We start from the raw sequence: 27,983 nt of genomic DNA, 5'->3' as shown, positions 1-27,983 counted from the left end.
ACGGGCTTAGTGCAGCTGGCAGATGCGGGCGGTGAGCCCTGAAGTACTAAACATACTAAAAATCAGCAGTCAGCGCAGCCTGATCTATTGTATTGTCGGCATTGTTACTATCATCAGTAGTTCATATTTCGTAAATATTTTGATACTTTGCTATTTGTCATTGCTGTTTCGTTTCATCGTTTCATTTCGTGGATCCGCGTTTCATGCGGTTTCCCTATTTCACTGTTTCACGCATTTCACATTTCATTTCACTTCACTTTCACATTTCACGCGATGGTCCGCGTGATTATGAAATGAAAGTGAAATGAAAAGTGAAATGTGAAATAGTGAAAGCGTGATTTCAACCCTAATTCGTGCGTCATATTAAACGGTGCAAATCAATTCGAAAATTGATTTGCATCCTCACATTCGAGGAGAAGCTGCTAAAGAGATTGATCCATTTAAATGGGCTATGTCCCAAAATTTCTCGGCGTTCTCAACTCACAAACGCCTCAGCACATGCGAAGCACCGAAGTTGTAACCGCACCAACCGACGGTTTTGTGAAGCGTCGGATCAGCTATGTCGCACAAACCCCTAGCATCTACAGCTCCCGAATGTCCTGGACTAGTAGCACTGGTAGATAGCCTAAAACGGACGCTAATCAGCGGAGAGTTCAGTGATTTTCGGTTTTCGGTAGGACGGCAACTGGGACAAGCCAAGATTTTCCACGCGCACAAGCAAGCTGTTGAGATTTCCATGCTGGAGTTTTTTTGTCTAGCACGTCCAGAATTCTGTATGTCCGCTTTGATAGCTCGAAAGTCAAATCTCAATCCAAAAAAATATAGGGAAGCTTAAAATAATAAATTATTCTTGGCCGAAATAAGGAAAATAACTCAATCATCAATTCATCATCCAGAATCCATGTGAAAAAATACTTACTGATAGCCTTTCGTAAGGACACCTTAAGACTGCAGCGCACATTACATACCGTGACAGATAAATTGTTTTATAGTACATTCTGTGTCTGCGCAGCTCCGTGTTTCGCGCCATGTTCCACGGAAATCTGGCTGAAAGCGGGAGAAGATTATCGAGATCCATGATGATGCGCCTGATGCTTTTGCCAACATGCTCCAGTCAGGCACTTGTCTCTATGGTAGCCGCCCCTAGACGTTGATATGTCTTACATCGCTCGTTTGTAGTTTTCTGTACACGGACACCCTGGAGCATCTGAATATGGACAATGTGTGCCAAACGTTGATGTGCGCGGATAAATACGATTTACCGCTGCTTGTGCAGAACTGCTGCGACTATGTCAACGCCCAGTGGACCGTGGACTACTGCCTCATCCTTCTGCAGGACGTTAGTAAACAAATCACCGAAAAAGGGAAATACTCCATCTTATGTCACATTAACGGTGATATAGGCCATTGATTTGCATGCCGAAGAAATTGTGAAGCGCTGTCTGGAATTTATCAATCAAACCGGTGATGGCGTGTTCCTGTCGGAAATCTTTCCATCCCTTATACCGGCGACATTGGCGATGATTCTCCAACGGGATACCTTTGTCGGCGTCGGAGTATACCATTTATACTGCTGTTGAAAGGTTTTTATACTGCTGTGGTTTTCTTCTAGCTGATGTTATGCCCAGCTGCTGCCTGGACTGGCGGTCTTCCATGCCGTTGAACGCGCCGTTGTAATCGGGATGTGAATAAATTCTTTCTTACAGGTGGTCGCTGGAGGCCTGCCTAACCTGCAGGCTCGAACCCAGCGCAGCTAACCAGCGTCAGGTTCTAACCAGCGTCAGGAGAAGCGTTGTTCTTGGTTCGGTTTCCTCTGTTGAGTAACACCCAACTGGCCGACGAACCTGCACAGGTACGGCTGGAAAAAACTAAAACGATGCCATTTCAACATTTCTAAGACCTTTTCGAAATAATTTACAGTTTAAACTTAATGAAATATACTGTCAGAATATATTGGAAATTGTAAGAAGTTTCTAATGAGTTATGCTATAATCAGTTCCAGAATTATAATCAGTTTCGTTTGCTGCTGTTTGGCATGAGTTTACGAATCTTGCCACGTAAGAAGTATTTCCTGGACATTTCTGTTGTCCATTGGAGCATTTTTTTTGGTTTGTCCCATTTGGAACAACCTCGTTGGCTTTTAATTTTGCTCTTGAGTTAGCACTTTTTTTACAAATTTCTAATTTTTTCTATAAATTTTCTTGAGTTAGCATTTTTTCGCGCTTACGTGCCAACCGTTTGATTTTGAAATACTTCACAGAGTTGAAAATTAGCCGTATGACAGTGACATGCCAAGATTGCCAACACATATGCCGCAAAGTCGTCGCATCGGCGTCATAATAATTCCTATTGTGCCGACCCTGCCACCAGCACCAGTGTTTTCATTTTGCATTATATTTTCAGACCGATTTGCTGCTGCAGTCCGAGGTGCACGATCTGTACCAGTACCGCTTCGCTAAGAAGAAACCCCCGTTGCCCTTTTCCCCCAAGCCCCGTCAGGCCTCGGCCTACCGCATCGGGAAGACCGTGTTCCAGCACCGGGAGAAGGTGTTTGTGGAGGATGAAATGCACCGGCAGTTCTGGAATGCCTGCGTCATCGTCGGCATCCGGCGGTCGGAATTTCAGTTTGCGCTGCCCGACTATACGGGGTACCCAGGCGAGCACTGCACGACCGCGAGCCGCAACATCCGGCGTGCTGTCGACGATGTCCTGCAGCCCGGCCAGCCGGTGACGGTGTCCGTGAACAATACGGATCGGAAGAGTATTTACGTGTACTGCCGGGCACGCGGTGAACAACATGTGGTTAAGCACCGTGACCAGGAGCATATTGTCGACTTCAGCGACTTAACGATCATTTCGGGGGAACTGAGATTCAAATGCAGTCCAGATGTGTGATGGTAACTGCAATCACCTCTGTTCTTTGTACACGAACGATCATTACAATTAGCTCAGTGCATTCTTATGTTTATTTGGCAACATGCCGGTTTGCATGCTAATCGCGACTGCGCGGTTCAGGTTTCTTTTCCATGCGGCAATTTGCAAGCAAAACTTGTAGATCGGTTCCGCTGTAACTTGCAATATATTGCAAGCTTTATAATGGGACCACAGTGGCATCTGATTCAGTATTCCATATAAAATCACTCTGTTAGTAAAGTCTAAACGACGATCCAAGAGAGTTTGTCGAATTTTCCTCGAGCGAATGGAAAATAAAATAAACTGCTTTATTCGGTTTAGTTATTTCGAAATCCGCTTGTGCCCCCATTCGTTGCTCTGTTTTAATGATAATGTCTGCATTTACCCGTTTACATATTATTGTCTCATTTAAAAAATTTCCTATGCACTGGTAAAATCAGTACATTTTTAATTTGGGAGCCCGCTGTCAAAAGGCCAAACCACCAAAGCCTGGCGGCTTAGAAACAGCCGATCCTCTTAAACGTGTCCTTCATAGAATAATGGATGCTCCCTACAAGAGAGGACACTTCCGGTCTCGAAGAATAAATTAATGATAAATTGCACGGCACCCTCCTTGGGGTAGCGTTCTGTCGGATGGCCAGGCGGATGCCTATGGCAGCCCTCGATGAGATGGCGGGCAGGTTGCAGCTGTTGTCTTCTCCGCATCAGATACGAGATGACGTTCTGGTTTTTAAAAATACCTATTATTTATTAATCACGGATTCACGGTTATCGAAATCGTTTTGATCTTTAAATACTTGCCGTTGCGAATTTTGTTGCTTTATCGACGTGTACAAGGCTATGAGCCATATTTTCTGCAAGAAAATCCATAACATTCTGAACTTCTGTGTTGCATCATTTTGACAGCTATCAGCCACGGATCTCAGAATCATGTCTGCGCATTCCTCAAGGTCCACAGGTCTTCGCCGATACGGAATGACACTCATCAACGGCATGGAGCGTTCATTAAGCAGTAAGGAATTCAGTGACGTGCAGTTCACAGTCGGACAAGACTTTGGGCCACCGAAGCTCTTTCAGGCGCACAAGTAAGCACTCTGCAGTTGCACTGATAGGCTGGTAGGATCCTGCTGTCGATTCTGCGGTACAACCGTGTTTTGTTTAACAAATGACAGGTACGTACTGTGTCTGCGAAGCTCCGTGTTCTGCACCATGTTCTACGGAAGTCTGCCTGAGAAAGGCGAGGAGCCTATCGATATCCCGGATGTTGTTCCTAATGCCTTTGAGAATATGCTCAGGTTAGGGCCGTTAGGCACTGCTTTTCTATTGCATACATTGCATTTATTCTACCCAGTCCACACCTTAAAATATATGGGTATATTAGTTCTCACAAATTGTGCGTTTTTTGCGGTGTGTGGTACTCAGTATAACACAGAGTTACAACGATGTGTGATACTCAGTATTCAAACGTGCGACTTGTATGGGTCACTGGATATTTTTTATGGTTCCCTTGATATGTTTTTTGCCCATTGCAGGTACCTATACACCGATACGGTATATTTGGGGGTGGGCGACGTCTGTCAGACGTTCATGTGCGCGGATAAGTACGACGTGCCGTTGTTAATGGAGAAGTGCTGCCAGTTCGTCAGCGCTCATCTTAGCACACTCAACTGTCTGACTCTCCTGAAACACGTTAGTCAAAATTCATCATGCCTCTGTAATCCGTATCTGGACGTTGGCTGATATTTCATTACAGGGCGTGGAATTTCATGCCGAGGAGATAGTCGAGAGCTGCCTGGACTTTATCGACAAAAATGCTGACGAAGTCGTTCCCGAGGACGATTTCACGGTCATTGGGCAGGAGTTGCTCGTGCTGATGCTGCAGCGTGACACGCTGCTGACGGAGGAACATAACATTTATTCGGCTGTCGAAAGGTACTTGAACATTGTGGATCAAAGGTTGAGCTGTTCATAAGAGTTTTTGTTTTTCCTAAACAGATGGGCGCTGAAGGCATGCGATTCGCATAACCTGGATGCATCCGTCGCTAATCGGCGACAGATTCTAGGCGAAGCACTGTTTCTCGTTCGGTTTCCGCTGCTGAGCAACACTCAGTTGGCTGATGGACCTGTGAAGGTCAGTGCATCCTCTGTTATATCATTGCAAACCGATCTCGGTTTACAAAAATAACATAAGAAAATTTCTTTTATCGAAGTAATCGCTTAATGCCTACGTAAACCGAAGCTAGTATTATCCTCCTGATAGCGTGTTCTTATCCGGTGCTATCTATCATCATATACTGTAGCGGCATTTGACTTATTAGTCTCGTTTCCCACAATACAATTAAACGTTATTTTGGAGCAGCTGTTCTACGTAGTAGAAATGCTGAAACGATTCCAGAAACCATGCTGTTGGGCCCTGCTGTACAGTAGCACCATTAAATGAATTGCTCGTCTAAAGTCCCCATTTTTCGCTGCCTTTTTCGTGTTCCAGGGTCTGCATATCATAATACAGACCATGCATATTCGATCTGCCTGTCGGGTTCAGTGTTGCTATAGCTCGGCTTGAATGAATTACCGTCCGCAATTTACAAACCGACCTTTCCTTGTCGTTTGGTTAAGTAAATAAATTGTTGACTGTGTACAGCCGTTTCGGAAACAGCTAGTTACATAAAGCAATCGCAAAGTACGGCTGTATTTTTTGCAGAGTGGTTTACTACTGGAGTCCGAAATTCGCGACCTATATCAGTACAAGTTCGCCACGGTGAAGCCACCGCTGCCCTTCTCCACGGAGCCACGGCACGCCCGCTGGCATCGTATCGGGGATGACATCTTTCTGCACGAAGAAAAGGTCTTCGTGAAGGCTGGTTACTTTCTGCGCAAGATTACATGGGCTCCAGCGGAGATCATCGGCATCGAGAGAGCGCAATTCGAATGGCGCAGCGTGACGCATTCAGAAGGAGGTCCCTGCGGCCTTGCAGAGATTGTGCGGGCATCCGATATTCTGAAGCCAGGCCAAGAACTTCTGGCGGGTGTCCATGGTGACAATAATCGTGTTGTGTACCGCAGAGCCAGCGGTAAGTATCATATGGTTTACCGCAAGGGTGAAGAGTTTGGGATGGAATTCGGCCAGCTAGGATTCAACGATGCCCAGATGAATAAATTTCTTTCAACCAGAAGGTAGTGACTATCGATAGGCAAAGAGTGCGATGCAGATGGTGTATATGAATGAGAACTGTTCAGAAATTCTTTCTCGTGTTCTTTCTTGTTCGGTTAATCTTGGACTCACGTTTTCCACTCGCGGCGCGCCGGCAGTGCTGTTATGGTGGGGATCGGCTTTTACCTACCGGCAATTTTCTGTATTTTTTTACAGCATTTATCCATGCTGCAGCAACTTGTTGCATCATTTCTGTTTGGAAATTGTATGAAAACTGTATCTTTACTGAATGGATTTTGATGGATTTTTTTTTAATTCTTAGTGCAGCATCAGTACTTGAAACGCATGTACAGAACAAGTAATAACAAGCGCGTACGTGCGCTCTGTACAAAGTTTTAATTGCAGTTAGTGAAATGTAAGGTATTTAAAAAGCAGTCAAAAAACGACATCAGAACTCAACGTAAGCGTTATTATCTAAGTGCGCATATTATGCAGCTCTTAGAGTCTACTCAAGAGCAGCCAGGCAGTGCCGCAGCCGGAAACACCTTCCCTATATACAAGTTGCACAGTATGGCGAAATTTCCTTTACGTATACGAGTTAGTTACTTATTCAAGTGCAACTGCACATGGCCACAATAAAACAGATTAGTTTGCTTACACATTTAAATCGACAATCGAGCCTGTTGTTGCCCATAACTACTGTAGTCTTTAAGTATGTATAAAAAATCAGTTCGCCGATGAAAGAAGCACTGCATGGGAGCTTAGTGAACATAGCAAAATAAGAACAGCTAGTGCCAATTCCAGCCCGGTGAAACCGTTCAGCGTGAACACAATTGCCCACGGCGAGCAAGTTCTTCAGCTGGCGAATACGTTTCCAGGCGTGATGCCGTGACAGCAACGCATATTTTGGCAGCTGCGGCAGCGCCGACTGCCAGACCGCCCCCGTATCCTCCGCTGCGGCAGCACAGCACTTCATCCATTCACTTTTTCTTTCAAATCCGCCATAACACATCATTGTTCGTTCGGAGTACCAGTCCCAGCTCCGTCCGGGCAGTATGCATGCCTTCTAATAAATGAACACAGGCAAGGCAAAGCGAAGGCGTTCAACTTGTTCCCGTACCGGACGGCTAAGTCGAAGCACATAGCAAACGTTCTTCACCGTCTCCTATTGCAGAGGAAAATGCTTTCCTAGGCATAATATGGTAGCATAGTATCTTTCTACATAAAACGAGGTTTTCTTAATTTCACTTTCATGCTTGGTAAGCCGAATTACCTAAACTGGTATACCTGTGCTTGCATTTTTTCAGAAAGCTTTGTCTCCTGGTTTTTTTGATCAACAAGTATTATTTTGTACGAGATCTGAGATTCTGGCTTACAGATTATTGCAACAAAAGCAAGCGTAACTCCATACGTTAAGCAAGAACGCCGTAGTCAGTTTTCGCTTTAAAGCCTGTTAGTTACTGGGAAAGTATCGTGGCTTTATCTGCATAATAGCAAAGACTTTCCGAAAATTACGACAAGCGGTTGCAGACTTGCAGCGCAGCATCAACACATCATCATGCGTTCCCGGTGCATACAGTGCGAGCATGCCTGATACATAATCTCGGTCTTTGAAGAGTGTCAGATGCCGGTGGCAGTTATCAGTTTGAATTGCATCAGATGGGTTACCAGAAACCACGGACGGACGGTTGATTTACATTTATAACGCGCGCGAAGAAACGAGCGGTAAATGTGGCCATCATGTCGCACAGAGTAATTAGGACTGCTTATTCCACTTCCGTGAATGTACTGTAAAGTAAAGTACCAATTAAAATCTCAGCAAGGGTTATAAACGATAACAAGCTTCATTTATAACCTTTGCCGCAAATTTTATAGCATTTTCTCTTCCGTCAACGTGGTTCATGCCAAACACAATGGATATGTAACTCCTGTACACAGTCCTTGGTATCGTATCATAGTAAACCCAAAGGTCCCGATGTGAAAATGTGTTGACATTGCACGAGTAACGAATATGCCAAGAGGGTTGTATAATTCAATCAAAATTGGCCCTCCTAGAATGATTAAAGTCAGAATGTTAGTTTAATCTAGTATAAGACAGTAGGACCATGGCTCTAAATCAGTTCAGAAGAATGTAAGTTAGGGAAATGCGTCATAAAGATGTCGGCGCAAAAAATTCCTCCCCAAAAGTTCTCTTTGCATTGCCATCTTCATTATGCACAGCCTTCTTCTTGCAGGCTCTGAAAACCAGGAATCAGAAATACGCCGAAAAGGTCAAGCTAAGGTTGCGACGCACAAAGTAAAAACTTGATCGCGCAACTCAAAGTTGCCAGTACAGAATTCCTATGTTCCGAGTGCTTTGGACATCATCCACGGATCGATTGGCGTCCTCTGCTTTAACTGAGTCTAACAGACCGACAAAGCGAAACTGACATAACGTTCCCCTGCAAAGATGGCCCGAGAGAACAAGGATGAACCCCTATGAGCGTGCTGTACCAATGTTCTCAAAATACACCGATGGTATAAAAAGGAATGATGGATAGTGGTTGCTACTGTTGAAGCCACAGCGGACGCGGTTACCGATCAAACATTGCCGGCGTGCTCGTTCCCCACCTCACGGGATTAACGTCAGCATAAGCGACGGTGTAGTTGGAATCTGTTGACGTAAACCTGTAATTTGACTCTAGAAGCAGAAGTATTTTTCCACTGAGCGAGAAAGTGTCAACAATTCCCCTCGTCCGTTTGTTTGTTCTCTAGAAAGCTACTTCCCGTTTGTTCACAACGAGCTAAATCACTTTCCACGAACAGTAATTCATATTACAGCGCCAGCTTCCTGGAGTGCTGTGGTGTTCTCGTACAAGTGCCTTGCACCATGCAAAAACCGAGTCATCCAGCAGCAGTTGCATTTATCATCGGTTTCACTAAGAATTCATCATTTCACTATATCATGCAGTATTCCGCGGACTGCCATCATCATTCAGCGTTATTTAAATATGCGTCGAAGTCCACAACACTGACCGACATGCGCTGGCACTGCCATGCTCAAAACTTGCCGCCGGGTTTATCTGTTATCATTGTGCAAACTGCACATCGCTTTTCCTGTGAATAGGTACGCAGCTGTCCCAGCTGAGTCTGTTTCAGAGGGTAAGCTATCGTTGAAAAATATGTACTTCGTTCAAAAGCGCATTCACAGCCGCGTTCGTATGAATTTGGAAAATTTCTCCGTCCGGATTTATTAATGCGTCGTCTTCGCCCCGACTGAAATCCGGTGTTCTTCAGGACTTTTTTTTGTCATCTAGATATTTGCGACAGGTAAACTACAAATATATGTTGAAGACCATTAAAAACGCGGACAAACACTATGTACGTCAGTTATTCCAAGTCTACTCACTTTCGTGAACTCCCTGTGTCTACTGAGTGGTTGCAAATCGCCGGAAGAGGCTTATTAGCCAGTACCGTCAAAAACCAAAATGCGGTTGGGAAAGGATCTCCGTGATTGTTAGCCGACATCTCAAAATTACAATTAGCACGAAATTTAAATACGAAAATACGCATATATAGGTATTGTTCAGAAAAGACCAAATTTCAACTGCCCGTATTTTTGGCGCTGTTTTTGCTGATGGATGTTGTTATGACTTTAGTTTAACGCGGTAACGCTCATAACTGTACAAACTGTTTTCGTCAGATGTACAAGCTGATGTACCGTCTGTATGAGTACAGTATAATTTACAAAACGGAGCTATCCATGCGGGTATTAATTGTAAAACGTGCCGTATCTTTCCTTCATCCAGTGAGAAGACAGTTCCGCTCGGAAAGTTATGAATCATAATCCTGGTCGAAACAAAACCAGAGCGGAGATAGGAAAGCAGAAGAGATTGAGGACGTATTTTGTGAATAAAACTAATACTTCTCGGCATCTTGAAAATTTGAGTAGTCCACTGCTGCATCAGAGTCTGGCAGTCTGGAACAGTGAATGCAAATTCGGGCACTTCCGGTCGCGAACATTAAACGGGGCATGCCATCCACTTGGTGCAGCGGTCTGTCGAGTGTCGGCCATGGCAGTCCTCACTGAAATGGCGCGCAGGCTACAGCTGACATCTTCTCAGTTTGAACCTTCATATTCGCGATTGCCAAATAGCTTTTCAGTTTTGAATTACAGTATGTACCCTGACCGTACAGTTAAAAAAAGTGTTTTGATTTTGTTTGTCAATTTTTGGAAGAGCTTTATCGGTGTGTCTCGGACAATACTTCTCGCGTGAATTCCGGAACATTCTCAGTTCTTCTTAAGACCATCCTGAACGAAGTTCTATGACACAGTACAGCGAAGATTATGCCTTCACTTCCCGCAAATTCTTTTAGGCAGTATATGGTTGATCTCCGAAACACTTTTCTACATTTTTCGTATTAGATCAAATTTACTTGTGGTACAGTTATTCAAGTGTGCATACTGCGCTTAATTAAAAACGGATCATTTTGCTTGCACATCAAGTTGACAATCCATGTTGCTGTTATACTGCCAACGCATGCTGTTAATGTTGTTGAAATGTCGTAATGAGACTAATGACTAACCTTTATGTTTGTCAGTTGGGCTTTACTGCGCATCAGATCATCTTGACATTTCCTGTGGAATGACCCGTGTTTTTGTACGTGCACCAGCTACATGCTGCCTGTCTTGATGTATCGTTCCACGCCTGTCTTGTGCCGCGCACATACGACTTGCATTCTTAGTATTCCTAAGTTTATTAACTGCAACAGTCCATATCTTCTTAATTGTGGTAGAATAGGTTTGTAAAACATAAAAGTAAATTCACCTTTAATAAACCAATTCACGTATGCGCACTATACGATCCGCGTTTCCGCCATGCCGCTAATCATTAACTCTCAATAAGCCAAACGTAAGTAATTATCAGATTACATTGTGTTAATAATGTACTCGTGACTACCTAAATTGTACAGAATATAACAGTTAATATGCTACGCAATGAAATGATTGAAGCAGTTAAAACAAGTTATTGCGTCTCTATCAAAAGCTTTGGCCGACAGCCATTAACAGCGAACCTAAGTAGCTCTACAGCGTAAAAATCCAAGCCAAAGAAACCGAATTCTTCCTGCAACTTGGTTGGTCCAATCAGGTAACCCTTTGACTCTGCAGGAGAACGTCAAAATTAATAATTTAAATAATCAAATTTTGTTCTCTAACCAAGCATAATACTATAATATAGTTTTATTAGAATGCTGCATTTTGCAGGATCTGTGAGAAACTCGACACATTGAAAGCGTGGTTTCTCATTAATTGTCGGTTCGACTGATAAGCCCTGCTTCCTCCGCCCATTCCGTATTCGACACAAGCCGGCTCTCGACTACTTTTAGCTGCTCCGTAAAGATGTCCGTGGCTGCCGTACTCGCTAGATTTTCCATCATATTTGCAACTGGTAATGCTGCGGTAACGGTTTTCAAAAAGTCTGTACCCATTTTTCCGTAATGCAGTTCTGGCAACACTGCATTCGCGTCCAGGGCCGTTGTATCCATATCGCCGCCTTGAGGCAGCGCGATATCTTTGCTTACCATAGCGGTAACGCATCCACTCAATGCCTGGTCTAGTAGATTATTATAAGCGCGGTTCCGGTTCGCAATCACGACACCAGCACTGCTATTCTTCGTTGCTAACGCCACAGTCGATTTAGATGCCATCAAACCAACCATCGAATTAACATGCTTCACACTCGAGCCAACGGCACCAGTGGTGTTTTGTTGAAGGTCAAGCGTGGTTGCTCCGTTTGTTGCTCTTAAACCGGTACCGTCGGCGCCGTCGCGTTTATTCCGATGCACGGTGACGGCTGCGGCGCCACTTTCAAAATGCCCTCGCACTCCATCCTTGCCGCGACTAGCGTTGAAACGCGCTTCGCCCGCTCTGAGCTTTCCGTTATCTTCTTCTTATCAGCCTCGATGGCAACGGCGGCATTTCCATGTCTCCCGTGCAGAGTAGCTCCGTTCTTACTTCCTATCACTCCAACAGCCAGAATATTATGTTCCGCATTTACCGCGAAATGACCATTGCTGTTACTGTTTAAGCCAAACTTTGATTTTCCTGCAGCTAAATTAAAAGCTGCACCACTTCCATCCGCAGAATAGCCAACAGTGGATCCTTCGTGTTTAACCTTCAAAGATTGCTCCGCATCACTGGCGTTGAACGTCACCGCCGTTTTGTCGTATCCCGCATTCATGGTCACTCCTTTCTTGTTGTTGCTAGTAAGCTTCAGGTGCGATTTGCCAGCACCCACGTCCAGTGCAGAGCCAGTCGCTTTCGTGGAGTAACCAATTCGGGCTTCACCATGTGATGCTGTCAGAAAACTCCCGGAATCATTGCCACCAAGTTTAACTACAGTCTTCCCGCTTTGTGCATCGAGTACACATTTGCCATTGCGGTTCGCGACATTAAAGCGCTTATCGCCAACTTTGACGCCCAGCGCAGTGCCGTCGGAATTTTTTGATAAATTAAATTCTGTATCACCGTGTGTCGCTGTCCAAGACGCCTCGGATTGGTGCATTCCGAATTTAACAGCTGTTTTGCCGGCTTTAACGTCCATCCCAAACTTTCCGTCATTGTTGCCGTCAACGCCGAGATGAAAATCACCAGCTCCCGCGCGCAAGGTAGTGCCGCTGCTGTTTTTTTTAAAATCCACACTGGCGTCGCCATGTCGTGCCGAGAAGGAGCTTTCTCCATTACTTTTACTGAACCTAAGGGCTGCATCTCCACTTCCAGCGTCGATGTTAAGTTTTCCATTTCGGTTACCACTGATGGTCAAGTGTGACTGGCCCATATTAGCGCTGAAATCGCCACCATCCGCGCTACCTGAGTAACCGAGACCGCTGTCACCATGCTTCAAATTGACATACTTTCCGGAATCGGTTGCACCAAAGGCCACAGCGGTATCACCGCTAACGGCACCCACACTGAATTTTCCCTTATTGCTGCTGTTGAAATCAATCCGCGAATCACCCGCATTTGCGCTGAAAGTACTGCCATCGCTGTTCTTGGAAACATCAAATCCGGCACCTCCATGGGATCCTCTCAAATAACCACCAGACTTTTCCGACCCGAGCGCCACGCAGGTACCCTCATGTTGCGCGCCAAGATCAATGTCCCCGTCTTTCGTTGTGCCGAGCGAAAAGCCTGAACCTTTAATCGCTGTTTTAACTGAGCCACCATGTTTTCCAGCTGCAGCATTAATGTCGATGTCCCCGTGTATGGCTGTAACTGATCCGCCGGTTTTATCACCTTCTACACGGTACTCAAAATCACTGGTTTTTACTCCGATATGTCCACCATCTTTTCCAGCTCCTGCACTAATGTCAACAACCCCGTGTTTGGCCTTAACCGATCCTCCAGTTTTATCGCCTTTAACACGGTATTCGAAATCACTGGTTTTAACTTTGACATGTCCGCCAGCATCTTTCAAAGAATATCCCGCAGATATATCTGTCTCCCCCATGCGAAATCTGGCGCCGGCACCATCTTTCTCCGCATAACTGAAACCGGCTTCGAAATCGACCACACTGATATTTGCTTCAATCTTATCTTTCCCCAGAATCAGCCCGGCACCCACACCGTTGATGTTGACCTTTGCTCCGGTCTTACTGGCGTGTAGCGCTGCACCAACAGAAGACTTGTGCTCTTCGGTGACAATGCGTCTAGCGTTCGCATCGCGGTTGATGGTTGCCGAGTGGTACGCTTCTGCAACGTTTCCAGTGGATGATGTCGACGCGATAGTTGCCCGGACTTTACCTTTCCGTTGATGGGAAGCGTCGGAATAACCTGCGGAGTACGAGTTCGCTTGAGGATTTACCGATAGTGCCCAGGAGTTGGCGCCATGGTCTAAATACTCGTCAACATCTTTCGTTTCAACTTTCTCCACAATATTTTCAACGTTCCCGTCCGAAGTGATCGAAGCGCCAGTTAGCATGGCCTTTTTTATTCGCAAATCACTGGAGCGTAGCGATTTCCTTGAATGAATTCCGGATATTTGATCCACGTGGCCGGACTTTGTTTGACTGTTGCTCATATCAAACCCTGGAACCGGGACTGGAATACCGCTCACCATTACGAAATTGAAATCCACTGTCTCCTTTTTGCTGGTTTCTTCGCCAGTCGATAAACTCGATATGACGTCCAAGTTTTCGATATCTCCGGTAACTTCTTCCGCATTGAGATTGGCATCGTGCATAGCCAGATTTTTAACATTTTTAAAGGTCACCTTACCACCAACGCATACAATTTGATTCTGGTACGTTGATGATTTCTTTGCAGATGTATCTTCCGTGAACGAAAGGCACATACTCAAAGCGGAAAAAGATCCTTCGAATGAATGGGCACTGGACTGCGATCGCAGATGGGCACCGGTAAACTTCACATCCTCCACATCGACCTCCATACCATCAGCCACTTCAAAATTTATACTGTTTTCCACGTGGAACTGCTTGGCTTTAACGTTGAGCTCTCCCACGCTGAAGCTGTTGCCAGCCAGCCGATCCTGTATGGAATTGGATTCCTCGGCTCTGTAGCCGAGTGATCCAAAACCGATCGTCAAGCCTGACCAATTTTTGGACTGTGTATCGGTCAAAATGCGCTCTTTGATTTGCGCTTTGCCCCGTTCAGCTATCAAATTCACCTTACCGGCTGGCAGCGCTGTGGACCCTTCGATAAGAATATCGCATTCGTCGGAGATGATGGTATTAAGACCAATACTTTTATTGAATAAATTGCTTCCATGACTGTTTGGCTTCGCTTTCCATTCCGTTGAATTCCGCAGTCCCCACCACGTGCTTTGATCGGTCGTGATACGGCAGGTGGTAACAAGGTCCAAGAGTTTGACGTCTTTTCGAGCCCTCAAGTAATTAGATTCTTTCCCATTTATATCGGATGCAATGCAAGTAATGGCGTCGTTTTCTGCGACCATTATTTGCTTGCCCTCCGCTTGGACGTCGGAGCCGTCAACTTCGGTCCACGCTACAGTTGTTGTCCTCTTTTCAAAACCGAAAATCTCCTTGATGCACGGCATCGAAGTTTGTCGCAGACCTTTTCCCGTCTGTGCATCATCTACTGTTGCAGGAATTACAGTAGCTGCACTAAGCTCCTGCACAGTTTAGCAAGCATTAATGCCTAAGGTAAAATTAATAGGAATTATTGTTTTTAAAAACTAGACAGTTTGGATAAAACCTAAAAAGACTGTTTTCCTGAAAGGAGCCTTAATGTTTTCCTAATCTCACCTGTGACACTGAGGTCGTACGGTTTATTGATCGACCCAAGAATAATTGCTTGGTCCGTAACGGCTAAATCGAGTTTATCCGAAATCTTCATCGCTGCAAACGCGCCACTGCCGTGCAGCAGTTTAAACAGCTCGTCCTTTTGCATTCTCTTGGTCTCCAGTTTCAACGAACCAAACTCGTGATCCGCACTGCCGTCAGCATATTCCAGCTGCACCGTGGATGCACCAGATAAAGTAGCCTTGTCAGTAGCAACCTTGCCGGTAAGACGTACTGCTTGTTCATGGCTTTTTGCGCCCATATCCTTCGCTTTGACATTTGCGAGGGTGACATCATTCTTGGCTTCTGCGATCAAGCTGTCAACATCCACTTTTGACGCGGAAACAGCACCCAGCTTTGCGTCAGCCTGTAGGGTTTTCGCTTTGACGCCGGTGGCGCTAACTGAGCCTTCCTTGGAAGACGCCATAATCTCTCTTCCTTTCACGCCAGCAAGGTTGACGTCGCTCTGTGCTGTTGCTTGTAAATGTTCTGCATCCACATCCTGCGCATGTACCGTCACACCTGACACTAACACAGAATCGGCTTTTGCGCCAGACATACAAACGCTGTCTGATTTCGAAGTTAACTGTGCCAGTTTGGCGTTGATGTTGCTTGCTTTCAGGGATTTATTAACCTGAAAAAATTGTTAACAGTGAGAGCCGTTAGAAGGAGGCCTTGTGATAGATGCCTACTAACTATTAATTATAAATCGGCATCGCCAGCAATTCCTGTGCAAATCAACAAATATTTACTTAAGTAGCTGAATGGAAAAAATTATTTTTCGTATAGGTCAAATCAACACGGGGGAATGCGCGTGGAGAGTGTTAGATTTGCCGAATCACACAGATTAGTGGCACCGACTGGCACGGCAAAGTAATGAAAGACTTACGATTTCCAGCACCCTAATAATTAAAATACCAATAAAATACGTACTTACTTCCAGCAGTAGCATCTTGGCAGCGTTAATGTTACTGACGTCCGCCTGCTCTGCATCCAAGAACACCGAACCGTACGCGCTGAGCATGCGCCCAGCCGCGGACTGTTTGATCAATGTGCTGCCGCTGATGGCAATATCTCCAGCGCTGGACGACACAGTTCCGTCATTCACCCACGATTCAACGAACAAAGCCGTATATCCCGCTCCTGTCGTCATGACACCGGAATGATAAGCCCACATTCCACTTTCCTGCACTCCCTTTTTCGTTGGTTCCCCCGCTTTAATCCCAGTAAACCCGAATTGCTCGTGGAGTGATTTGAGTTTTCTAATACCCTTGTTGTACAATTCCCGGGCCAGCTTTGGTACCTGTAGCAATCGCCCTTTAATAGATGAAATGTTCTGGAAATAGCTATTGGCTTCCATCAGTTTTCCGACTAGTTCCGGTACGTCAAACGTCTGAATACCGCTGGTGTTCATTTTGTTAACAATTTCCCGGGTTCCTGCGTACAATTTCACAACATCCCGCAACTCGATTTCTGTCCGTCCCGTTGAAGCCGAAACTGATTGGATCGATCGCTGGATATCGTCCAGCGAGGCAGATGATCCCAATGTAAAATTTTGATTCAAGGCGTCAACGGTTTTCTTCCAGTTCTCCAGCTGATCCTTACTCGGAGTTTCCGCTTGGGTTAGTGTACTAAATTTGAATAACAGTACCGATCCATTCTGGATGCTTTCGGCTGACATCTGGCTTCCCGAGCAAAGGCACACAAGCGACTTTATGTCCAGCACTCCTTGTTTAGGATTGCTTCCCATTGCAGCGGTATCGCCGGTCAATGAAATATTAAAAATAAAAGGCGACGCAAAGGTCATCAGCGGTGCTCCTAATTGACCAATATTGGCGAACACTAAATTCGAGTGAATGGAAATTTCGTCGATGGCTTCGTTCAGTCGCCCGGTACATAGCAATCCCCATCCAGTTAGTGAGAGTTTCTTGCAGTGACTGACTTGACCTTTCCATGTCATCCATTCTCCGTCCGCTTCAAGGTTTTCGATTGCCTGAAATTTTCCGGTCGGCAGCAGCTCAAAATTGTCTCGAGCTATTACCTGACAAAGTTGTAGTTTTCCGATGGTCCCCGATACAAACAACTTGTCCACTCGCAAAATGGCGGACGCATTCTTTTCCGTTCCTTCAATAGTGCCTTCGACAGTTACGGCCGGCTGTTTGGTCTCATCTGCTGCAGACAGGAACAGTTTACGTTTAATGTTGACTGTACCAACAACATTAACGGTTTGCGTTGATAAAAACACAGTGGCTTCTCGCTCGATGCTGTCCATCGTTACTACGGCATCTTTGAGAATAATGGCAGACTGGCAGTCGATATCGTCTGTGCGGAAATTCGTCAGTGTTCCAAAGTGCAGAGAGCCACACTTTGCCATTATATGTGCGAGCGACTGAAGTGAACCAGTACCCTTTAAAGCAAATGATTCAACAGTCTCGGCGACGCGCAAGTAGGTCACATCCGTCGAGCCGTCCATGACAAATTCCACGAGTTCTCTGGTGCCGGTTACGTTAAACCTGGGAATCAGCAACGACCCATGCGCAGTTACAATAATCGTTGGAACAAGGTTTTCGGTAGTACGGTTAGATTCTTTCCTGATGACCTTTACTTTGCAGCTGGCTAGGCTAACCGCCGCATCGATAATGACCTGCCCGTCGAAAATGAATGTCGTAGCCGGTTGTGTCGCCGTGTTCCATTGGATCGGAGTCTTTATTCTTGAGAAGTCTGACGATTTAATTAAGAACTGCTTTTCTGGAAGTATCAAGGCCTCACTATCCGGCGAAGTGCAAGCCAACTGAAAATCCGTGGCATTGGCAGCATTGATCAGCAGATTAAAGGGTGCGCTGACCGTTCCAGAAAGTTCAGTATTCGGATTGCAGAGATATTCCAGGGAAATATCGGGTGCATGCAAAAGACCCTTTCCGTTGTCGATTCCGATTGTCAAAAGGGAGAGTAAGCTTTGCGCCATGATGGTCCCGCTGTTCTCGATGATGCTGTTGCAAACAATCCGTAGTTCGCTCGCTGCCAATATTCCCCGAACGATAAATCCCGGATATGGGTTAAAATTGTCAAGTGTCGGTTGTTTTTCCTTCTGGACGATGAGCATTAATGGTCCGCTGTCCACAGACATTTCGCCGCTTAGGACAAAATGAGACTCAGTTTCAGAAAATAAATGCACGGTGGCAAGTTTGGTTTTGATCAGTCCATGGCTGTTGAGCCGATGAGTCATTTTAACGAGTAACGAGCCAGTAACAGTCAAACCATCCCAGTTCTCATCCGAATCAGCAAGAACTGTAGCCGTGAACTGATTGGCAACTAGCGTAACACCGATCTTGGCTTGCTCTAACTTTTCCGTTACGATCTGCATATCCTTCCCAATAGCCAAATGGCTCTCGTTTCGGTAATGCTTACAAACAACTGATCCGTTCTCTTTAATTTTTACAGTGGCCTGCGGTCCGATCAAAAACGAGTTGCCGATGTAAATATCCATTTCATTCACCATCCACTGGCTGAAGATTTCACATTGATGTTTTGCTTCCATACGTAGCATGCCGGCAAACAGAAAGGACTCGGGGTGAAAAATTGCAGAGTCCTTCAGTTGTAATTGCAGCGCTTCGTCCGTAAACCACTGTCCTGAACACCAAAAATTATTACCGCAGACTTTGGCGTGGTCGGTAACGGCCACTACTGCGGTCGATTTGCACAGGACATCCTCGTTGACCTTCATGATCGCTTTATTAAATTTCACTTGTCCGTGTAGAACCAAATTTTTTCCTATAGACATATCCGTAACACCACCAGTCGACCAGATTGAATCGCGCTCGCACACGGCAGTTCCAGTAACTGTCACCTTTAAGCTCGTTGTTGCTTTCAACTGCGCACAGTCAAACAGGTCTCCGTCAATCGCCAGATCAAGATTCTGTGATTTAAAATTTCCGCGTCTCCAGTCCATAGTTTCGAAAAGCGCTTTAATGGTCGTGATCTTTTCCGGTCGGTCCGGTCTTTGTGCCTCGCCTCGCAACTGTCTGAACCATTTCCGTATGGCTAGCGCCGGTGTTACCAAGTTATGTGTCCGCTGATCGATCATGGCCTCATTAGGATCGACGAACTTCTCCAACAGGTTGGCGACCTTTTCCGGGCTTTCCTCGGTGATAGCTCCCAGCAATGCGCTGCTGGTAAGCTGCATTGATGAGTCCGCAGGTGCTCCCACCCGTTTCAGATTCTTAATTGCTTGGTAGCCTCGGTGCGCTGAATCATCAATGTTATTTACCAATGACAAGATGCTCCCGATTATTTTGAGTTGAATTTCTTCGCGGGCCACAACGGTGCCGAAGTTACTGATGTGTCCCCGAATTGTCCCTCTTATAGTGTTAACCAGGACATCTTTTCTTTTTTTCTGGTTCAACGCATTGTCCTTTTTGGAGCCGATTGCGCCGTCCACGCCGATGTGACACTGGTCGACTGTGACATCGAGCTCAATGTGCTTGGTTTTCGAGAACAGTCTGCCATCGATCACTAATTTCTTGCCGGAAACCGTGAAATGTTCACAGTCGACGATGCTTTCGGTTGTCAGTCGTACATTATGGTCTCCCCCATGCACGGCCAGGCTGCTGCAGTGGACCGCTTTCTCGATCCGTACGGAGCCGTCCGTAGAACGAAAAGCCAGATAATTCCCTCGCACGATTCCTCTCGTAGTGATCGACAGTGCGGTTAAGAAAAACTTTTCAATGGCAACATCAATAGTCGAAACAGTCACTTTTGAGTCATCAACGTGAAGAACGAATTGACAACTTTCCTTTGCCGAGTTCTACGATTAGCAAAAATTTGAACGAATGCAAACGGTTATCACGAACTCGTAAATATCAGCAACTGTTATAAGGTTAAAACACAGGCAGCTATCAAAGTTATCCGTAATAATTATCAGCTTTTACATTACAGAATGTACGTAATAATAATCGACTGGAGAGAAGCCAAGGTCTCGTACTTCAAGACCAATGTATTAGTTGATTTCTGTCCAATACGGAAGTGCGCTACGGAAGAAACGATATTGCGCCTTTGCTAACAACAGCTGTAGTGACTGCCATAATATGTTCACGTGACATATTGACTCTATATACAGTAAAAGGCTACTGCATCTGTTGATTGTTATCCTTTATTGAAGGTGAAGGTCGCGCACGTGTGAATCTACGTACGTTGGGTTCACGTGCATACTTCTATTCATAATACTACTACTGTAAATAGTAAATACTAGGTACTTTCAGTTCTGACTGCCTTATGACAATGCAGCCCAACGGACTGTGCGTCATGCTCCTATGACATTGTGTCATTCAGAGATAACGCAAGCGTTGTGCAATGGTTTGTTGCAACAGTCAACACCTGCCCACTTTAAGGCAACATTGCCCAACGGTAAATCTGGTCTCGACTAGATTTTCCGTTGGGCATCGTTGACTTATCCATGCATTGCGCGTGTTACACGCTGTAGACGGTGAGTGCTATGGACTGCTCTGCCCCGTTAATACCGTGCTATAGACGCTATGTACTAACAAATTTAGATCTAGCATAATTACGAACGCAGAGTAACATTAATAATTTAATGACTTAGAGACGGCATTAATTACTAATTAGGCAGTAATTTCCCGCAGTAATTAATAATTAGGCAATACTTAAGCTAATTAGATAGTCATTCAAGACGGCAGTGGTCAGCTTTACTGATGTATTAAAGGTAATTAAGCTACTCAGGCAGTAATTTCACGCTCTCATTAACAACGTCGAGCTTATTATAAGTCTAACTTATCATAAGCTGGGGCACTCATATATCGCAGCCGTTACCGTTGCTGTGTTATCGCATTATTGGATAGGTTTTCTATGAGTCAAATGTGATTACTCATGGTTTTGACTTATCGTAAGTTAAACTTACGATAAGTCAGAGTGTACTGAAATTCCTTAATGTACTTTAGTACTATTATGACATTGTTATCACCTATTCCTGCGCTTATGATGCACACCGGAGCGCACTTTGTAACTGCCTAGAATTTTTCTCTGCCGTAATCTTGATAAAAAGCAGTGCTCTGCCTTTAGCGGTCGATACTGTCGCATTGAAAAGGTCACTCGAAATACTGCCATATTAAATTGCGTTAATTAGCGCTTCATTCACTAATTCCCATGCTCAGCATGTGAGTGCACGCTTTCACAAGAAAACAGCGCACCAGTCGACTCAGAGATCCCATCACCCCAATATTAGTGTAATTTTGCCGTGTCTCTTTTATGGAAAGATATAGTCCCGGCAAAACAAAATATGTTTTCCCTCTCCTCTTTCCTTCTGAAATATTTTGTTTTATATTGGCTTAGCGAGGCACATACCGGTAACGTGCTTGATGACGGGTCGTGTTTATCTGCGCACATAAAGCATGAAACCACTTGGTTTGTTAAGCAGGAAGCAAACATAAAATTATAAAAAAACTTTAGTGCATACCAAGAAAAGCACCGCCTCAGAATATTGGTTTAGGCAGCATTAAATGCAGCATAAACCAATATTCTGAGGCGGAAGACATAGATCAATGAAATTTCTATGTAAATGCACTGCATTATTTACATAGAAATTTCACTGATCTATGTCTGTTAATAAGAAAAACTGGCCTGAAAATAACCAAATCAAGAAGTTTTCTGACTTCGCTCCGGTCTGCCAATGCACGCCAACGTGCACTTTTCTACAGTATAGTTTAAATTTTTTTTATATCTCGATGTTATCTCAGTGTCCGGTCTTGGACCATTGCCACCTTCATTACACCGGCTGGTGGTGTTTGTTCTGTGCCTGATATGCGTATTTTCAGTTTATTTATAAAAGATTTTTGAATTTCTACCTGACCTTCGACCTTCGTGGGAGGTGGGGTTGAATGGATGAGGGTTAAAATGTTTATTTTAATAATAGTAATTATCACACTTTAATAACACCGGTTGTTTCAAATACTTGTTTGCGGTGTATTCAGAAATCAAAACCTGGTTATCACCACTCTAAAAACTGTCGAAATTACAGTACAAAGTGATCAACCGCAAAACCGGTCAGTAATAGTTGAAACCTGGCGCTTTTGGTACTATTGTATCTTTAGATATTACGCAATGATTGTGTAAACACGCAGTCCAAAAGATTTATTTTTCCTATTTGCCGCCGTCCATAACTTTGGGTACCTACTCTAGTTGTTATAAGCGAAAGCGAAGCAAGATTTACTAATAAGTACCTGGATCTGGCGCGACAGTGCGTTGACCCAGACGGTTGACTCGGACGAACCGAGCTGACCGGAACCCAACCTGAGTGAACGGTTTGAGCCGACTAAACTGGAACCGAGCCGACCGGATTTGAGCCGACCAAACTGGAACCGAGCCGACCGGATTAACCACCCGAACCGGACCGAACTGACCCGGAACCTGAGCCGAACCGGTGGGGTGCGGATCCTCCGAATTCTGGGAGATTTCGCTCCGAGGACGTAGCGATGCCTGCAAAAGGGGTGTAAGGGCGGGACGCCCCGCCCTCCTGAGTAGCTATTCGCTGTTTCTGGGGATTTCCGCCCTGCACATTGCTGCGCTGTTTTGACGGACCTGCAGCACAGTTGCACTGGCTGCAGGATCCTTCCTCATTAGTCTGGTGTCAAAGTCAAAGTTGCAATGAAAAAGATAGTAAATCTGCGCTGATTACTTAATAGTTCGCTCGAGTTAATTACGGCCTCAAATCGATGGGTGGGCACTATTATGGAATACCTTGAGTCGACCATCGATTTTCCAGATGTCCTGCACTGACTTCAGTGTGATCTGGAGGTCACCAACAGTTACCGCAGGCGGATCAGGCCACGATTTTGAAGTGCCCGGCGGAATGTGCACCTCCACTGTCTCATTGTCCGCGTGAAGTTTGGGCCGATCGGCATATTTTACAATCAGGTTCAGTCCATTAGGATTTAATTTTTGGTCCTGTAAGACGCATACCACATTGGCAAAAAAAGGTAAACAGTTCGATGTTGCCGTAAGGTTCACTAATAGTTTGACAGGCTGATATTACTTTACATTCAAGCAGTCAGTAGTGTTGCAGTTGAAGTAAAGGAATATAGGTATAAGACTATAAGCTCTTTCGACTACGTTACCTAGTACTTTTATCGATACATCAGCAACTTAATTCTTTTTCTTGTTGTACTCATGAAACAGATTAATAACAAAGCCATAGAGATACATTCATATTAAGATATTAAAATTATTCATAATTACAAACCACCATCAATGAATGCAACTAACAGAATTAATTATAATTAACAAGAGTTCACAATATTCACAGATCCATCATAGTGATCAAACACCTTACACGACGGATTAGTTTAAATATTATGAGCGGAAAAACAGCAGCTGTTTGGGGAAAGACAACAATTTTAGACACTTTGCCAAAAGAGAATAAACGTGATAGTGAGAAACATTTGCTTGTTTTTCGAAATATTGATAATACTCGCAGGGTAAGCAGGCCTTATTAATCGTTATTAACATATAACATATCGTGAACGCATATATGTATATACATTGTATTACAATTTACAACGTCTGCCTCCACCAAGAGACGTACTGTACATGAACGAGAGTATAATTATTAAGTTAAACGCCGATTTAAAGGTTTAACTGCACGTTTACTGCAGTTTGTTCATGCTCCTACGATCTTAATATCCTACGATCCTAATATATTAATATTCGTTCCCAGCAAAAACTAAAACCACAAGCTGGGTGACAGCGGCAGTACAAGGAAACAGTGCAAGTAATTTCGCTTTTCCTTTTGTACGTAATATGCACGAGTATATGTACGAGTTATGGAGTATTAGAAATTCGTACTTACCTCATGAGGATCTTTAAGAGTTTTGGCGGATTTCATGTCACGCATCGCTGGAAGATACTCGGGATTGGGAGCTCGGGAAGATGCTCTGGAAGGTACCGGAGACCTCAAACCTACGGACGCACCGATTACCTAATTGCCGCACTTCATTTGCAATAGGCGCGATGATAAACAAGATTCTATTTATTTACATACATCAGCACATCCAGAGTGTACTGAGAGTAGTGTCAAAGCGATTTACCATTGAGTAGGTTTAGAAAGTTTGCAAATGCTTGGCATTCTGCTTGGAATGTAAACTACATGAGCACAACAAGATAATATAGATATTAAACAAGCTGGCAGCATGATTCGATGTTCTTTACCACTTGCACGTTTTGGAGCTTTGATGGAAGCCGGAAATGGAAACATTTTGTTGATGGTTGAGGATAAGAGACGAAGACTGTACTGACAGATTGCATTGTTTATGGGCCATGAGCAATCATTCTTGACACAAAACTGACTCATGTAACATTCCGGCTTATATATTACCGTATTATATATTGCCTTGAATTTGGGGTCCCGGTAGTCGTATGATAATAATTATACAGTATAGGTTTAAGTAAAATTGACCGGTAGTGGTCCGGTACATCACTGAGCGCATCAAAACTGTTTTATGTTCTTCAGCCCATGCTCATCACTGTGCAAAGTACAACATTCACACATTCCCGGACAATAAACTATGGCAGTAGTACAAAGTGGTAAGTAGTACAAAGTGGTACAGTACTTGCTACTGTACAATATGATATAAACGCAAGCTCAACGTCAGTGGATAGCAGAGAAAAAACAGCCGTATCCGAAAGCATTTTGCTGTGGGAGCGTAATGCGGAACATCAATACGATTACGATTACTATGCCATCTGCTTATGATAGGTCATCGCAGTTCAAGCACGATAAACTACTGGTTTTGCAAATCGGAATTATATCACACATAATAATTATAATGTTATCAGATTCATATGCACTGTTTTACCTGATATTACAGCTGATCAGTAAAAGAAACATACAAACTTTTCTCAGCATTATGTAGTATAATTACGTATTTTTAAGTCGTGAACTCATATGCGATTTTATTATTATCAGCAGTCTGCAGATAATGCACATTACCACGAGAAGTTAACGTAAAATCGTAAAAACTGTAAGTCACCTTCTTCGCACAACGTAATTGGTCAATACTGAACAGTTCGGGAAAGTCAAAATGCAAGCGATCCTGGATCAACTTGCAGAAAAGGTCATACTTAAGTTAAAATTAAAAATTAAGAATAGTTTAAACACAATGTTGTAATGGTTGGTACTAAAAAAGACAAATCTGTAACCTTGAAGTACATACACTACTAATGTACTATCGTAGCATGCACAAAAAATAATGCTACCTATCCAATGAAAATTACATTTTCTATACATATTCATGTATACTACAGGTACGCTGCAGATATAGAGATTATACAACTTTTTTGTGTATTATTTAAATACATATGTACGCATGTGCAGTATGTGTTGCGCACATTCTAGTCTTCACGGGATTCTGGTCAGGTGTTGGTTGGCCGGTAAATAGTCAGTCTGGCTGATCGTCAGAAAGGTTACCCGACAGGAAGTCTGAGGAGGGGCAAACCATTCCGCCCCTCAGTATCTACATACGTACCGGCGGCACATTTTATGTATGAAATCAACCAGACTTTCTGCAGCCAGACGGGTGACAGCAGCCATTGATTTAAGTTACTTTATATTCATGTACCAATGTTTAAGTCAGCAGTCTAAGTTATGTTATTTGCTTAAAAGTGACTTCCGGCCAAACGTGTGTCATTTTTACACATGTGTTTGTTTAGCACTCGCACAATTTCACGTTCAATTTACGTCGGCTCTTCCTGTGCGCCGGCCAGGCAGCGCCAATCACGATCGTGCAACACGCCATTTCCGGCTGTGTTAGCATTCCAATTTCAAAATCGAAATTCAGTGTGATTGACCTTTGATTTTTTTATCATTCTCATAATTCATTTACTTCTCTGCTTCACAGAGTGCAGAGTTAGTTCCGATATTTAGAAAATGTGCGTCGACCCATTTTAGTTCTTATCATGGATACTACGGAGCATTGACTGGCAGATCAAGATTGGGACGCTCAGTTAATAAACTTAATATCAACTGTGCCTGCGCAAAATTATATTTTTTGAATAATAACTCGCTTCTTCAAAGTCTGTGATATCTACCGTAGCTCATATGCACAGCTAGCAGCGCACATCCGCAGAATCTGTGAGGAAAGATGATCGATATTATGTTTACTTTTCCAAAATGGAGTCGACTCCTGGGAGTTTAGCAGTGTTGATTTGACCCGTCAAATCGCCTTCTACAGCTCTTTAAAAAAATCTCTTCGCCAGTGGTCCCCATGTAGCCGTAGTTTTGAATGCTACTCTAGTGGTTAAACTATGTAGCGATTTGCCAGCCCGCTGTATTCTCCTAACAGCCGGTTTCAAGTAAGTAGGTAGTAAGTCAGTAAATGTTATCGTTTTACATAATCTAACTGATACACAAGCTCTTGATTTTTTTCCGTTGAAGATCGTTAAAACTTTTCCAGAACACTCCATCGACCATTTACCAAAACTTTTCCGATGTACATGTCCTGCCCAAAACAAAGACCCGTCGAAATCCCATACGAAAGAGCTGACCCCGGGGCACTGACGGGCAGTAACCGTAGCTGTCAGCGGCTTGCCTCCGCAAACCTCCGTTAGTCTTACAAAGTAATCGAAGAGTCATAAATGAACAACTACCTTACCTAGTTACAACTACCTCTTTGGCCCCGAGACAGCCGGTCAACGCGTAATAGAACAACAAAATGTGCTTTTGCGTAATACTAATCAAAATGATTAAGAAACGTTGTCCACGATGAGCCAGTCCTCAGTCGGTCAATAGTTTTCCAGGCGTAATGCCGTGTCAGCATCGCGCAGTTGAAAGCGCCTTGCTCATTGGTCAGTTTCGGCGGCGCCGACAGGCAGACCGTCCAGGTGTCCGTTATTGTATCGTAGCACTCGATCCATTCTCCCTCTTTTTCAAATCTCCCCACAGCACAGAGTTGTCCCTTCAGCAGCACTAGCCCTATGTCTGCTCGGGGAGTGTGCATGCCCTCTAATCAACCAAAAAACACAGGCTTCATAGTTCATACACAGGAGCATACAACGGACACTAGAAAGCTGCAAGCCCATCCTAGAAACCGGCGAACACTAACAGCGAAATCTGAAAATCCCAGAATCTGAGCCAGTTTCCATTTTACGGCGCGCTGTCCCATTGCGGTGGTCATACAAATTTGTACAACGGACACGAAGGATATTTTAGGCAGTTGTTGGAAGTAAGGTGTGTGAGATATATGAAGTAAGCTGCATTGGTGCGTTTACTATAACACAAATTACACAATGCTCTAGCCAACGTACTACAATCCGCTTCATACGTTTTCACACGCGGCTTTGGTGCTGCTCACTTGTGTTACATAATTATTCGCCGGTTTTAAGAATGGTCTTGTATTTCGTCTGACACTAAATCCACCGATGCGGGGCTTTGTTAGCAGATCTTAACGCGAAGTGGCTAGCGGGCGAAGTGGCTAGCAGCCAGTGGAATCAGAGTTTCTACTCACTTACAGATATAATAGTGCATGTGCGTTGGTTTCGTGTATGTGTACAAATCACGCATACATCTATACAAGTAGCACAGACCAGCCAATGGCAATTGCAAAAGTGCCTTAGT

At 44.3% G+C, this 27,983-nt stretch overlaps 3 protein-coding genes across 3 annotated transcripts; 1 reads left to right on the top strand and 2 right to left on the bottom strand.

The window, feature by feature from the left end:
- The first annotated feature begins 3,707 nt into the window (after positions 1–3,707).
- LOC129598963 (BTB/POZ domain-containing protein 1-like) lies at positions 3,708–6,235 on the top strand. Its single transcript, XM_055497058.1, has 6 exons — positions 3,708–3,998; positions 4,086–4,208; positions 4,446–4,602; positions 4,667–4,845; positions 4,909–5,044; positions 5,615–6,235. The coding sequence occupies exons 1-6, from the start codon at positions 3,844–3,846 to the stop codon at positions 6,089–6,091; spliced, it is 1,227 nt and encodes a 408-aa protein (XP_055353033.1). The 5' UTR covers positions 3,708–3,843; the 3' UTR covers positions 6,092–6,235.
- Positions 6,236–11,318: 5,083 nt separating this feature from the next.
- On the bottom strand, positions 11,319–15,096 carry LOC129598940 (uncharacterized transmembrane protein DDB_G0289901-like). The gene is made up of 2 exons (XM_055497028.1): positions 11,530–15,096; positions 11,319–11,466 (listed from the first exon to the last, which is right to left on the bottom strand). Exon 1 carries the CDS (start codon positions 15,016–15,018, stop codon positions 11,848–11,850), a length of 3,171 nt encoding a protein of 1,056 aa, XP_055353003.1. The 5' UTR covers positions 15,019–15,096; the 3' UTR covers positions 11,319–11,466; positions 11,530–11,847.
- Positions 15,097–15,278: 182 nt separating this feature from the next.
- On the bottom strand, positions 15,279–24,485 carry LOC129598978 (uncharacterized). The gene is made up of 5 exons (XM_055497073.1): positions 24,414–24,485; positions 24,222–24,331; positions 23,114–23,320; positions 16,302–20,168; positions 15,279–15,998 (listed from the first exon to the last, which is right to left on the bottom strand). The coding sequence occupies exons 2-5, from the start codon at positions 24,264–24,266 to the stop codon at positions 15,279–15,281; spliced, it is 4,839 nt and encodes a 1,612-aa protein (XP_055353048.1). The 5' UTR covers positions 24,267–24,331; positions 24,414–24,485.
- Between the last annotated feature and the right edge of the window lie 3,498 nt (positions 24,486–27,983).

Source organism: Paramacrobiotus metropolitanus, unplaced genomic scaffold, assembly GCF_019649055.1.
Source record: "Paramacrobiotus metropolitanus isolate TYO unplaced genomic scaffold, Prichtersi_v1.0 Parri_scaffold0000133, whole genome shotgun sequence".
In the NCBI taxonomy this organism is placed as follows: domain Eukaryota; kingdom Metazoa; phylum Tardigrada; class Eutardigrada; order Parachela; family Macrobiotidae; genus Paramacrobiotus; species Paramacrobiotus metropolitanus.
The sequence above is the reverse complement of the archived record's forward strand: the minus strand, read 5'-3'. Positions and strand labels throughout refer to the sequence as shown.